The 13845-nt window shown below is 38.1% G+C and overlaps 1 protein-coding gene across 2 annotated transcripts in view; it reads right to left on the bottom strand.

Annotated features, from left to right (window-relative positions):
• Positions 1 to 181: 181 nt before the first annotated feature.
• The window catches only part of LOC108276719 (huntingtin-interacting protein 1-related protein), an 18493-nt gene continuing 4829 nt past the window's right edge, over positions 182 to 13845 (bottom strand). The window contains exons 12-37 of one of the 2 annotated variants that reach the window (XM_017488572.3): positions 12531 to 12647; positions 12410 to 12447; positions 12226 to 12298; positions 11925 to 12102; positions 10621 to 10709; positions 10399 to 10515; positions 10111 to 10212; positions 9802 to 9996; positions 9393 to 9503; positions 9083 to 9277; positions 8047 to 8157; positions 7468 to 7662; positions 7168 to 7315; positions 6997 to 7083; positions 6798 to 6905; positions 4341 to 4477; positions 3790 to 3900; positions 3080 to 3138; positions 2943 to 2973; positions 2715 to 2777; positions 2530 to 2630; positions 1868 to 1973; positions 1593 to 1716; positions 1105 to 1166; positions 751 to 993; positions 182 to 644 (exon numbers count right to left, since the gene is read on the bottom strand). In XM_017488572.3, the coding sequence (XP_017344061.1) occupies positions 636 to 644; positions 751 to 993; positions 1105 to 1166; positions 1593 to 1716; positions 1868 to 1973; positions 2530 to 2630; positions 2715 to 2777; positions 2943 to 2973; positions 3080 to 3138; positions 3790 to 3900; positions 4341 to 4477; positions 6798 to 6905; positions 6997 to 7083; positions 7168 to 7315; positions 7468 to 7662; positions 8047 to 8157; positions 9083 to 9277; positions 9393 to 9503; positions 9802 to 9996; positions 10111 to 10212; positions 10399 to 10515; positions 10621 to 10709; positions 11925 to 12102; positions 12226 to 12298; positions 12410 to 12447; positions 12531 to 12647 (2910 nt within the window). In that variant the 3' untranslated portion in view covers positions 182 to 635. Of the gene's footprint in view, positions 645 to 750; positions 994 to 1104; positions 1167 to 1592; positions 1717 to 1867; positions 1974 to 2529; positions 2631 to 2714; positions 2830 to 2942; positions 2974 to 3079; positions 3139 to 3789; positions 3901 to 4340; positions 4478 to 6797; positions 6906 to 6996; positions 7084 to 7167; positions 7316 to 7467; positions 7663 to 8046; positions 8158 to 9082; positions 9278 to 9392; positions 9504 to 9801; positions 9997 to 10110; positions 10213 to 10398; positions 10516 to 10620; positions 10710 to 11924; positions 12103 to 12225; positions 12299 to 12409; positions 12448 to 12530; positions 12648 to 13845 lie in introns of those variants that run through there. The other variant, XR_001814967.3, reaches the window with a different exon arrangement.

The raw sequence follows: 13845 nt of genomic DNA, 5'->3' as shown, positions 1-13845 counted from the left end.
CCACTGAGGAATGCATAAACAGCAGCCATATCAGAGTTGGTGTTTCCCCCTACATTCTGACATCACTCAAATCTTAGACAGACATTATGTTACAGGGTTTTTTTGTATATTTTTTTGTTTAAATTTGATGGAGATTAAGTTAAAAGTTCAGCTAAATATGTTCTGTCAACATTTATTTTAGTTCTGTCTTTATTTAGAAATAAAATGAGAAATAAAGGAAAATATGGGAGTAACAGGTGTGCTAATAACAATGGTATATACTTTAATATTATTATTCATCACAGATTATGTTTAATTACATAAGTTTACAAAATCATGATTTTATCTAATTACACAAAATTTATACCAAAAAAAAGTTTCACATGTTCACCCAATGTCCATGTGGGTTTCCTCTGGGATTTCTGATTTCTTCCCACTGCGAAAAAACATGCTGGTGAACTGGGAACTCTAAATTGCCACTGAGTGTGCGAATGAGTGTTCCCGTCTGATGTCCAGCGCTCGTACATTAGGCTCCAGATCCACTGCGACTTTAACCAGGATAAAAGCGTTACAAAAGAAGAATGAATGATTTTTACAAAAGGCCAAAAACGTTACATTCAAATGGTCGTTTCCCCTGTACGTTCGTCGCAAAGGATTCACCTAAACTGTAAAGGAGCAAACAAAAAACAAATATTAAACAGCAAATTCAACATAAATACAGTAATATCATCGCCTATATTAAATGTCTAGCAGGTGTGCAGAAACCGGTACCTTATTTTTAAGGAGGCTGCCAGATTTCTGGAAAATAGAAGGTCTTTTAGATGTTGGGTTTTTAGAAGGCTCAGGTTTGGGTGGTTCAGGCATCACTGGAGGTAAAACGCTGACAAACCCATCAAAATCTTTCTCTGCGGTCTGATCGAGAGGAACTCCAGCCAACTCATAGTGCTTTTTCCTCAGCTCGCCCAGCCGCTGGCGTTCGTTGGACAACTGATTCTCCAGCTCTAACACTTTCACCTACACAAATCCACATCATTGTAGAAATGATATATATAATTGTACTGTTATGCATTTCAATAATGCAACTCAAGGCATGCAGAAGTCCAAAAATAACCATGAGTGAATTACCTGAGTTTCCATTTCCTCTGTCTTCAGTTTGATCAGGGACATGCCAGAGAAATCCATGGGATCTGTGGGGTGCGATTACATAGAGTCAACCTAACGTTGCCTCTAAAATTAGTGCAGATCAAGTGTATATATATATATATATATATATATATATATATATATATATATATATATATATATATATATATATACACACACATATACACATACACACACTAAGTGCCCCAGCATTGCTGTTATCAGTAATTAGAGAGTAATTAGATGCTAAGAAATTGACCTGATTCTCACAATTTCTTTCTCTTGTAATGTTTAATTTACTAGAGTCGCTAACTCTTTATTGTTTTCCCAACCTTTTATTTTGATGGCTTGGCACCTGGGTAACATCTCTGAAAGCTCGATAGTCAATGTTTGACTTTTAAAATCACCAAATGCTGCCTTGTGGACTTTTGTTGTTGTTTTTTTTAATGGTGCAAAGATCTGTAACTCACCCTTATCTTCGATTTGCATCTGTCCAGCTTTTGTCGAGGTCACAACAACTGCAGCCATATCATTTACATGTCGTGAGGCTTGCAGCAATGTATTAAGTTTCTTATTACCTCGATCTGCCTTTACCTGCAGTAATAGAAAAACTGTGTTCAAACTTAAAGTGAAACCATGTCCCAAATGCAGGAAAGAATCTCTGATGATATATTAGCTGTGTTTGAGCTGTAACTCAAGATATACAATACTCTATGTAGTGGGATTATTTATTTATTTATTTTACCTTGGAGGCAGCTACGAGCTGGGCAGTGCTGGCAGCAATCTCGTGAGAGCACACTATCAGTTCCTCATATTTGCCTCGGTCTGTCACTACTTTGTCAGCAGAATCACTAGATAATGGGAATGCAGTTACACAGGTGTAACTAATAATTTCTGACTTTTTTTTTTTTTTAAAACAAACGTAATGTTCCATTTCATAGGAGTCGACGATCATGAAGTCAGCTCATCTATGGAGTGGGGTTTCATTCCCGTGCTGCCAAGCACATCTTTTGCAACACTAGTGAGTGAACACTCAAATTTTTTTTTTAATGAAATAAATAAATAAATCAGGCCTCATGAACGTATCGTTTTGATATTAGGTATTGGTGGGAGGATAATCACTAGGCTATAAATGAGAAACTAAAGAAAATAAGATTTTCACACTTTATCGTGTCACATTTAAATACAAGCAAAGTGAAAACGAATATATTTCGGCTGTGTTATAGAACAGCCACAGAGGTTCTGCCATTACGTTTTGTCAAAGGCACACACAACGTTTTTGTTTACAAGAATATTCAGATTTTTTATAGTTTTTTTTTTGTTTGTTTGTTTGTTTGTTTGTTTTTTACACATCAAGCAATTAAAACTAATCATTATTATCACAAACACAGATTTGAGTGCACTTACACCATTTGTGTGGCTCCCCATCCTACAGCTTTGGAGGCAGAGATGAGCCCCTCAGTCCAGCAGGAATTCTTGGCATAGAAGTCTTTCACAGAGCCAGCTCCCTGTAAAGAACAGACTTTAGTGAGCAACTTCTACAACTTTGTTGCCATATATTTTCTCCTCTATTTTTTTCTTCCGGAACCTACCCGACCACTTTCCACGATGTCCTTCTGTAAATCTGTGGCCGCTGTGACCAACATGTGTATGGCCTGTAGGAAACATGCGTGATGAGCTGAATTTTACCAATTCAGTAATCAATTCCTATTAAAAAATGAAGACCTGGGTAGTAATTCCTCTAAAATCCGGTGTGCTAAATGAGGGAGAATGATAAACGCTGCAATACTGGAGCCCTGTTTTAGTGCATAAGACCTTACCTTCATCAGATCAGAACAGGAACCAAGGATGCTGAGACAAAATGTGAAAAAAATGAATACTGAATTCATAAACTAAGCATTCAAATCAGAATATAATGAAAAAGACGGATTTTTGCAGGATTGAATCCTAAACTAACCTTTGGTTAACTTCCAATTTTAATCCCGATGTATCTCTTCTTGCCTGGCTCAATATTTCCTGTGAAACAAGAACAAAAAAAATTATACTGTGGCCATGGAAAATAATTATTTATGGCAGTTATTCGTACATTACCTTCTTATACTGGGACACTTCTAACAGAGCCGGCCAAAACATTTGACCCACACACTCCCAGCTTATTATTAGTTATTTGTATTAAATAAGTGATATAAATTATTCAGTAAAACTGAAAAACTAATACAAGAAACACTCTGGAACTTGCTGGTATAGGAAAATAATCAACTCCAGGGTGGTAACAGCATCACACCCCAGCAAGGTTCATTATTTTCCTATACAATCAGATCTTGAAGTGTTTTATTGCTTATATAAATCATAATTGTAATTCGATAACATTCAGTAATTCACTTAGTCATTCCAAAACATTAACTTTATTATGTTGGCTTGACAAAGAATACAGAATTCATTGTTCTATCAATGATGGCAAGCCGTCCAGAACAAGCTCAAACCATGATACTACCACCAGCATGTTTCCCAGTTGGGATAAGGTTCTTTTGCTAGAATGCAGGGTTTTCCTTTCTCCAAACATAACGCTTCTCATTTAAACTCAATTTTAACAATTCAATTTGGCAATTTTCATATCATTTAGTTATGAGTAAATGATCCTCCACTGATATCTAGTACTGCTCTTACCTCCATCCTCAGAACAGCTTCCTCAATAGCAGTGGAGGTGGCAGCCATCTCTTTATCCACCATGTCTGCCAGCTCTGCTTTCGGAACATCTGTGTCATTGTGTCGTAAATCCTGCAGGGAGCAGTCCCTGATTAGTCCAGTTTAATACTGTTTAACCCTGTATAAAGATACTTCACAAGACAGTCTCAGCAAGGCATAAAATGCAGGCATTTACAGGACATGGCACATGAGCTACAGCAGCCTCTACATCACATTATGGTCCTTATCTATATATATATATATATATATATATCTATATATATATCTATATATATATATATATATATATATATATATATATATATATATATATATATATATATATATATATATATATATATATATATGTATGTGTGTGTGTGTGTGTGTGTGTAAAGACAGACTCATGGAAAATATAGCATCTTCTTCTCCAGATAGCATGGCTGCCTATGTCAGCAAAGATTAAACGCTGCTTTGCTATCCTCTTGGCACCGGTTCTCCATAAATCCATGCAAGCACACACACACACTCACAGTGGCTTGGTTGAGGATGCGCTGGACCGTGTAGCGGATGGCGCTCGGGTCAGCTCTCTGCAGTGTGGCCTGCAGCTTGAGCTCTTTAAGGAACTGCAGACAGTGAGTGGCACAGTCTCTGCAGTTATCTGTCAGCCCTACAAACGGGTGGAAGGATAGAGATGAAAATGAAGGAACAGTCCTCTTCCTGGAATGCCACAAAGTGTCACACTGCATCCTAAATATAACTGAAAATTTCTGTATCTAATATTCAGTGGATTCTCAGTCTAGACTTGACACATATGCATGCATATGTATACACCCCTTAGCGTGTCAACATAAAGGCCTATCACAAAAGCACAGGCTGGACTTAAGTTCCAAAGTTATGCCAGTATTTATGTGAGGAAAGTTACTCATAAACAGATTTGGGTTGATTGATTTGCTCGGTTTTTGGGTATCACGTTTTAAAATGACCTGCGTGTAGTTCACTCCTTTGAGGTTGAAAAATTTTTCTTGAGTACAGATATGCGAGATGAGGTTTCTCACTGTCCAGACCACCACCTTTAAACACAAGCACTTGCCTTTAAGCGTGAAAGAAGGGATAGAAAAATAATATTGGCCTTGTATGGAATCCCATAGTCTGTTTGTTTTTTTTGAGTGTATTTACAATGACCAAAATATAATTTTGTTGTCTCAGAGATGTTTTCCTTGAAACTGGCATGCTCATTAGGGATCTAACTATAACTTTAAATCTACATCCGGATTTCTTTAAAGCCGTTTTGGGACAATGTCTGCCATTGCACCTGAATAGTGAGGTATTAACTACTCACAACATACGCATAATTCAACGGTGAATACGCCCCAAAATGCATAAAGTCTACAAATAAATGAGTGTACCTTCATATACCCCGATCAGCCATAACATTAAAACCACCTCCCTAATATTGTGTTGGTCACCCTTGTGCCACCAAAAGTGCTTAGTTCAGGCTTTTGTCACTTCTAGACTAGTGTAATGCCATACTGTCTGGATGTTCCAGTAAGAGCATAAACAAACTCCAGTTAGTCCAGAATGTAGATGCTAGAGTCTTAAGAAGAACCAGAAGATACAATCACATCACCCCGATCTTATCAACACTGCATTGGCTCCCAGTGAAATCTTGCATTGATAATAAAATACTATTATTAACTTATAAAGCACTAAACGGTCTCGCGCCACAGTATCTTTGCAACCTTTTGTTTTTTTATGATCCGCTACGCCTACTTAGATCAAAAGATGCAGGCTATTTGACGGTACCTCGAATAGCGAAGGCTACAGCGGGGGGGAGAGCTTTCTTTTATAGAGCCCCACAGTTATGGAACAGTCTTCCAATTAGTATTTGGGACTCAGACACAGTCTCAGTGTTTAAGTCTAGGCTTAAAACGTATTTGTTTACTCAAGCCTACCATGACTAGACTTTCTGTTACGCTAAGCACAGTTCTAACAATCTCTTCCCTCCCTCTCTCCTTTTGTCGAGCCACACACAATTTTATGGAGATATTAGAGATCCTGATCCTCTCTGTTCTCTGGACCTGCCTGATCCGTTTCGGATGTCCTACTTCTGGATGGAGCTCTCATCTACTCCAATTCCAGATTGCTGGGACTACGGCTGCTTCTAAGGCCAAACAGACTTTATATAAAACCATAATTAATTTTTTTACACTATCTGTTGTTACCCAGATGAGGATGGGTTCCCTTTTGAGTCTGGTTCCTCTCAAGGTTTCTTCCTTTTTTTCTTGCCACTGTCGCCACCAGCTTGCTCAATTGGGATACATTCGCACATTTAAAATCTGTATACCATGTTTATATGTTTCTGTAAAGCTGCTTTGAGACAATGTTTATTGTAAAAAGTGCTATACAAATAAAATTGAATTGAATTGAATTGAATTACCTTCTGAAAGAGGCCACTGCTGTTAGGGAATACCGTTGCTATGAAGGAGTGTACATGGTCTGCAAAAATGTTTAGGTAGGTGGTATGTGTCAAAGTAACCTCCACATGAATGCCAGGACCCAAGGTTTCCCAGCAAAACATTTCCCAGAGCATCACACTGCCTTTACCAGCTTGCCAGCTCCCCATAGTGCATCCTGGTGCCATCTCTTCCCTAGGTAAGTGACATACCAAGCTGTTTTGGAGATGCTCTGACCCAGTCGTCTAGCCATCGCAATTTGGCCCTGGTCACAGTCACTTAGATCCTTACGCTTGTCCATTTTTCCTGCTTCCAACACGTCAACTTCAAGAACTGACTGTTCACTTGCTGCCTAATATATCTCACCCCTTGACAGGTGCCATTGTAACGAGATAATCAATGTTATTCACTTCAGCTGCCCGTGGTTTTAATGTTGTGGCTGATCGGGGTATATGGTTACTATCCAAGCTTTTAGCTGCATCACTCACCCCTAATGCCTAATGAGCTTCACGTTTTATGACTGTGTGTTCTTACTGTCAGCCTGGTCAGTGGGTGCAGAGTGGGACGCGGCAGCTCCATTAACAATAGTGTCCGCTGCAAGGTGGGAAAACTGAGTCACAGATCTCAACAGCCCACTGGCATCTGGAAGGAAGATATAATCATGCTACTGAGTCATTTACTGAATTTTCGGTAGTAAGGGCATTTAAACATGTTCTAACAGCTGAAACCTCACCATCCAGATTTCTTAAGTACCCCGCATGACTTTGCTGCATCTTGTCAATGGACACCAGAGTGATCTCAGCTCGATTGATCAAATACTCTGGAGTCACAAGGTGTAGTCAAGTTAGGAAAGAGCATCTATTTTCATATAGTTCTAATACTGATGCTTGCTCAAGAGCCATACCAGGAGTGCAAACACAGCGCACGTGCATAGGGTCATCCACTTTGGAAAGAGCGTCTAGAATGATGCCCTCTGCCTCCACCACAGCGCACTGCAATAAGCAAAACTGCTCTTCCTGCAGCTTCTGCTGGAGCTCCGTTTCCCGGCTCAACTGAACACACACACACACGCCAGTCAAATCTCTTGAACAAGCATTTGCCAAACATCTTAAAAAACATCTGATCAACATGTAATGCAAGACAGACAGAACATAACGTGGCATAACATAACACAACATTATTCATTAATAAATAGACGCTTGACCTTGGCCTGTAGTTGGCTCTGCAGGGAGCTCATCTCTCTCTGGGTCTTGTCTTTCTCCTGCTGCAGCATGGTCTGGTGCTGCTGAGCAGCCAGGCGCAAGTTAGCAAGCTCAGCCTCCTGCTCTTTCAGAGAACGCATCAGTGTTTCCTTTTGAGCCTGCAGCCCCACCAACACACTGCTCATCTCATGCCCTGCCTATAACCCAGCAAACAAACAACAACAAAATAGGATATAATCCTATTTAATCCAACAGGAGAATTATCTATAAATATATCAGTCAGAAAAAAATTAAGTCATCCCATTCATTTACACTTACAGTAAGATGAAGTAGTGGTATTCATCATGTGTTCAGTGTGTGTGTATATGTGTGTGCATGCTTCAGAGTATATAAACTTTCAGTTTACTGTACACAAGAAAATCCAGACAAACCAAATAAAATACAAATAAGCCAAATTAATTATGTATAAGGATATACACTGTACCCTGTAGGTCAACGTTTGAACTTAGGATTGTTCGTATACACAGGAGCGTGTGTATTTGTAGTTTGTAACTAAAGTTAATTAGGAGAAATCCGGCTACCGTCTCCTTGCTGTGAAGAGCATTTTGAGCACTTGTCGCTTCTGCTCTCCTCTCCTCCAACTCTCGTTTCAGCCGAGCGATTTCCAGCTGCTGTTCCTGCTCCCGCTGCACCTGTCAATATACGAGCAAATGCACAAATACATCACACACGTGTCCTGAGCAGCCAGAGAGAGCTCACACATACATATACCATACCAGAACAACGTATCGTTTAGAATGAGTGGAGTAATGCACATGAACGAATACACTCATATCCTGATCATGATCACTTTTTTTGTACAGAAGTGTCAGCTGGGCTTTTTCTTATAATACATTAAGTGTTGGCTAAATTACTGAGCAATCTTTTATTGATTAAAAATGTTATTACTTATGATCTAGGTGGTTTATTTGGTTTCTTAATGACTATATCTACTGTGTGTAGAATCATACACACACACACACACACATACATATATATATACATACATATATATATATATATATATATATACATACATATATATATATATATATATATATATATACATACATATATATATATATATATATATATATATATATATATATACATACACACACACACACACACACACACACACACACACACACACATATATATATATACATATATATATATATATATATATATATATATATATATATATATATATATATATATATATATATATATATATATATATATAAATAAAATTTTATACAGTTAAGTGCAAAAGTTTGTACCACCATGGTTTCTGGCTGGGAAATAAAAGCAACTGTTCCTATTTTTCAATGATTTGACTATAGAAAGAGTTCCAAGATAACAATGTTGCATGATATGCAAAATATGCAGCAAAATGAACCTTTATTATTATGACCCTCTCAGCTTCCGGGCCTGATTTGAAAAAGTCGGAGTATCTATTTATAACTGAGAAACCACAAAGTCTGGCTTCCTGATGACTATGCTGCATGGACCTGATCTTATATTTGTACTTTGGCAGACTCAATTAATACTTTATATTTTCAATACTTTATGCACCTTTTCCTGTAGCTGGCTGTTCAGGGAGTCAATCTCTTTTTGGTATTTGTCTCTCTCCTGCTGCAGCGTGATCTGGTGCAGCAGAGCAGCCTGGCGCAGTTTCGCAAGCTCAGCCTCCTGCTCTTTTAAAGTACGCATCAGTATTTCCTTCTCAGCCTGAAGCCCCACCAACACACTGCTCAGCTGATCTCCTGCCTAGAACACATGCACATGAACTCACCAAAATATATATTTTTTAAAAATCAGAAAAAATCTGACACCGCAGCGAAGAACAAAGTGGATTTAAGGTGGGATGTAAGGAAATACCCACCGCCTCTTTACTCTGTAGTGCACTCTGCACACTTAGTGCCTCTGCTCTTTTCAACTCCAGCTCTTTCTTCAGTTTCTCCAACTCCATCTGCTGCTCAATCTCTCGACTCACCTGTAGACACACATGTTCATTCGATTTTTATTCTTAATAAATCATGTGGCTTATTCTTTGATGGCCTGGTCTTTAAGGGTATATTAAGGGTCAGCTGAGCCTTCCTTTCCTTCTCTTTCACTCACTCGAAAACAGTGGCTTAGAAATGTCCACAGACCTACTGTGTAATACCAGATGCTTATATGTAAAATGTGAAATATAAAGTTGCTCGAAGAACTATTTCGATACAGTAAAGAGGATATTTCTAGCAGACTGCAACATTCAATGCATATATGGCGTATTTCAGTGCTTCACTCACTTTTTCCTGGAGTTGGCTCTGCAGGGAGCTCATCTCTTTCTGGGTCTTGTCTCGCTCCTGCTGCAGCGTGGTCTGGTTCAGCTGAGAGCTCTGGCGCAGGTTAGCAAGCTCAGCCTCCTGCTCTTTCAGAGAACGCATCAATGTTTCCTTCTCAGCCTGAAGTCCCAACAACACACCACTCAGCTGGTCCCCTGCCTATCTCTCACACACACACACACACACACACACACACACACACCATAATGAGATTCTTGAGCAAAGGATAAATGTAACGTAAGAATGCATATCTACAGGCACATTGGGACCAACCTTTTCTTTGCTCTGGAGTGCACTCTGAACATTTATTATTTCAGCTTTTCCCGTCTGAAGCTCTTGCCTTAATTGGATGATTTCTGCTTGCTGTGCTTCAAGCTAAACATCATAGCAAAGTTGCTTAAATATAATATAGTGGTAAGACACGTTAAAGGACCAAGCGTGCTAACCACTAAGCTACCGTACCCACATTGTGGAATAAATTTAACATGTAAAGCTTTCAGTGGTCTTATAATACACCACCTGTGTGTATGTATGGAAAAGCTAGCTAACAGCAAGTTCAACCTTGGTACTGTTCTCCTGTTTGAGATGTTCCAGGCCTTCTGCGATCTGCTGCTTGGCCTTGACCAGCTCCTCTTGGGCTTGCTGAGTGCTGGCCAGCTGCTTCACCATGTCGGCATTCTGACATACAAACCAAAGTACTATTATACACAGGGTGAGTACAGAGTGTAAACAGTGTCTGCAATTCAGTTTCTATAAAGTGTTTATTGATGTAAGATAGAGCACCTTTCTCATGAGATCAGCGTGCCTGGTGACCAGCTCAGCATGCTTTTCTTTAAGCCGAGTGAAATGCATCTGGGCAGTTTGAACTCTGCCTATAACGCAGATATAAAATTTACTGAGTATTATTACCGAATAACAGAAAACTATTCTGCGGGTTAATGTAGTAAAGAGTTAAACTCTTAATTACACAGTCACACTCACAACAAAGTGACACATTTATGCTGGGATTAGAGCTGCAACTATTTTCATAATCAATTATGTGGCTGATTGTTTTTTCGATTAATCGGATGGGGGCAGACTTTCAGGTTAATAAAAAACTAATGTGTTCCATTTGAGACGATATTACCTTTCTAAAATTCTCCCACTAGACCAGTACTTCTCAACCTTTTGTGAGCTCTAGACCCCTAGCATATTTCCAACAATACACAAGGACCCCCCTCACTCAACAACAATTATAGGCTATATATTAAACAGTCATTTATATATATATATGTTGCTTTATTTTAATAATATTTAACATGAATAATATTAACATTAAAATTGAATCAAAACATTTCAAGATTTTATTTTTTACATTTTATTGTTGGTGTGACATTTGACTCTCTGAATTATCTTTTGTTTATTTTATACATCAATGCGACACTTGAACTTGTCTACCACTCATAGGTTTTTGCAAATTATCATTTCATTTGTAAATAAATTTAAAATAAATCCATCAATGAATGATCGTCAACTCAGCTAATGTGATATTTGCGATTGAAATGGATTAATTTTAAAACATCTCATATGAATATGTTTTGATACATTTAACAAAAATATATATACAATATTATTTAAACATTTTTAAAACTTTCCTACGGACTCCCTGCAATTACACCAGTGACCACTAGGGGACCGAAGCATGTTTTCGGAACAAAAGTAACGTAATGAGTAAATGTACAAACCAACTAATCGATAATGAGATGCATTGACAACGGTTTTCATAATCGGTCATTATCGATTTTTTCGATTCATTGTTGCAGCTCTAGCTGGGATATTATTTTTCAATTGTATTTTTTAAATACTAGTAATAATTATTTTCATATCAAAATAAAGTTTTCGGAGCAAAGTTGAAACAAATACGACTATTAAATGTGAGTGGACTGCTTCCAAAATTCACTTGCAAGTGTGAACGCAGGGTTGAATTCAGAGCCATATTAGCACAAAGACCTCTGATTGGTTCAGCTAGCCCTGTTGAGCATAAAACAGGCTATCCTCTGTCGACGAGATACTGAACGGAGTACGAGTGTGTAGAAAGGAAAACTCACTGTCGTCTACAGAGGCCTGCATACTCGCAGCGACTGCTGTCTGTGCCCTTAATGCCTCCACCTCCATGCGCAGCTGCTCGTTCTCCACCATGGCCATCTGCTTGCGAGTGCGCTGGTCTTCCAGCTCCGCCTCCAACTTATTCACCTGGTCCTTCAGGTGGACGATGGCACGCTGAGCCTGCACGCAGCAGTGAATAAACCAATTGAAAACCAACCTTTAGGAATTCACTCACTAGCAAACTCCTGAGCACTTTACTCTGTGCTTGGCTTAGTGTTTATTCTGCACTTCTGTTTATTTGACCTCTGCTTTGAACATCTGCACCTCAGGTCTCATTGCTTCAAGCTCTTTCCTCATAGACTCGACCTCTTTCTCCCTGAGGACATACAGAGAATCATAATGGACTCCAAATCAGAAATCTAAAAAAAGGAAATACATAAATCATCTGCTGGATAATGACAAGACTTGCATAATGACGGTCCGTTACCTCTGGACAGGTCCATCGTACTGGTCGAAAGAATGGAACTGTTCAGAGAAATGTGAAAATGGAGTCACTCACGGTTATGGAAGATTACATTTAAAAACTTTGCTATGACAAATTAGCATACCATTGGGTTTCCTTCCACCTGAGTCTCTGTATCATCATCTTCAGGAAGCTGATTATGAACCACCACTGGCTTAACATAATCAGCCAATGAAGCTGCACGCAGGAAGTTTGGAGGGGTCTGTACATATAAAATGATGTGCATTAGCTATTATTGATGTGTAGACGTCCAGAAAGTGGTGCATTTATTACACTGTTGTACATTGTACAGCAGGCACCAAAGGTCTGAGTCCACTATTTATACCACAGTGCTGTTAAATTCTCAACTCTGATTGTTCAGAAGGTGCCGATTAGTCTTGGATTATGTGGAAACTTAATCATAAACAGATTTTAAAACCTGCAGTCAATTAATATTCAGTCATGAGATGTTTATGTAACATTTATAGAATACAAAAATGTTTTTTAACACTTTTTGTAACAGTCAGTATGTTTTCCACCACAAGAGTCTTCAGGACAAAGAACGTTGCACTTTCCAGTTTCTTCATTACATGACAAGCTGTGTTTCTCTTTCTTATTAATTTCAAAAGATAAGAAAGGAAGTTGAGGGTATAAGGGTTTATAACTGCTATAATGTACACTACCGGTCAAAAGTTTAGACAAAAGTCATCAAAACTCTGTAATAACACAAATGGAACTATGGGAATTATGTTGTGATAAAAAAAAAAAAAATCCAAAATATATCAAAATAATTTAATATTCTTAAAGTAGACCCCCTTTTTGACTAGAATTTCCAGAAATGTATTCTTGACATTTTCTCAAACGATTTCTTGAGGAATTTCCCCGAGATGCTTTTTAAACAGTATTAAAGATGTTCCCACCTTCGCTGGACACTTATGGGCTCATCCATTTAGAATTTTTTTTTTTATTTAGAATTTTTTTTTTGTAAATAAAATGTTAGTTTTCTAATGAAATAAATAAGTATGTTGGCACAATTATATTTTTGTCTACAACACCGACCTCAATCATTTAATCTTACACCTTCAGATCAAGATTTTTAAGATCATGAGAAACATTTCAGTCACGTGTCTCCAAACTTTTGACCGGTAGTGTATGTGACATCAGGTACATCCTGGATGTTAAACGACATTAAGTGTCACTATAAATTGATAAAAAAGTACATTTACTTTTTAATCCCATAGTACTTTACTATGGTATTAGAAAAATACTACACTTCAGGACATGCTGTCATGGAAAATAATGAATTCATGTTAGTAAAAACCCTGTGTTTTCCTACAACAAGACATTTGCTAACAGATGCTCCTAAGGCACTGTGTTATTTGCCACTTCTTAATGGTCAAAACCAGATTTAGAATAAATCA

Source organism: Ictalurus punctatus, chromosome 16 (assembly GCF_001660625.3).
Source record: "Ictalurus punctatus breed USDA103 chromosome 16, Coco_2.0, whole genome shotgun sequence".
Classification (NCBI taxonomy): Eukaryota; Metazoa; Chordata; class Actinopteri; order Siluriformes; family Ictaluridae; genus Ictalurus; species Ictalurus punctatus.
This window is presented reverse-complemented; position numbering and strand designations above follow the sequence as displayed.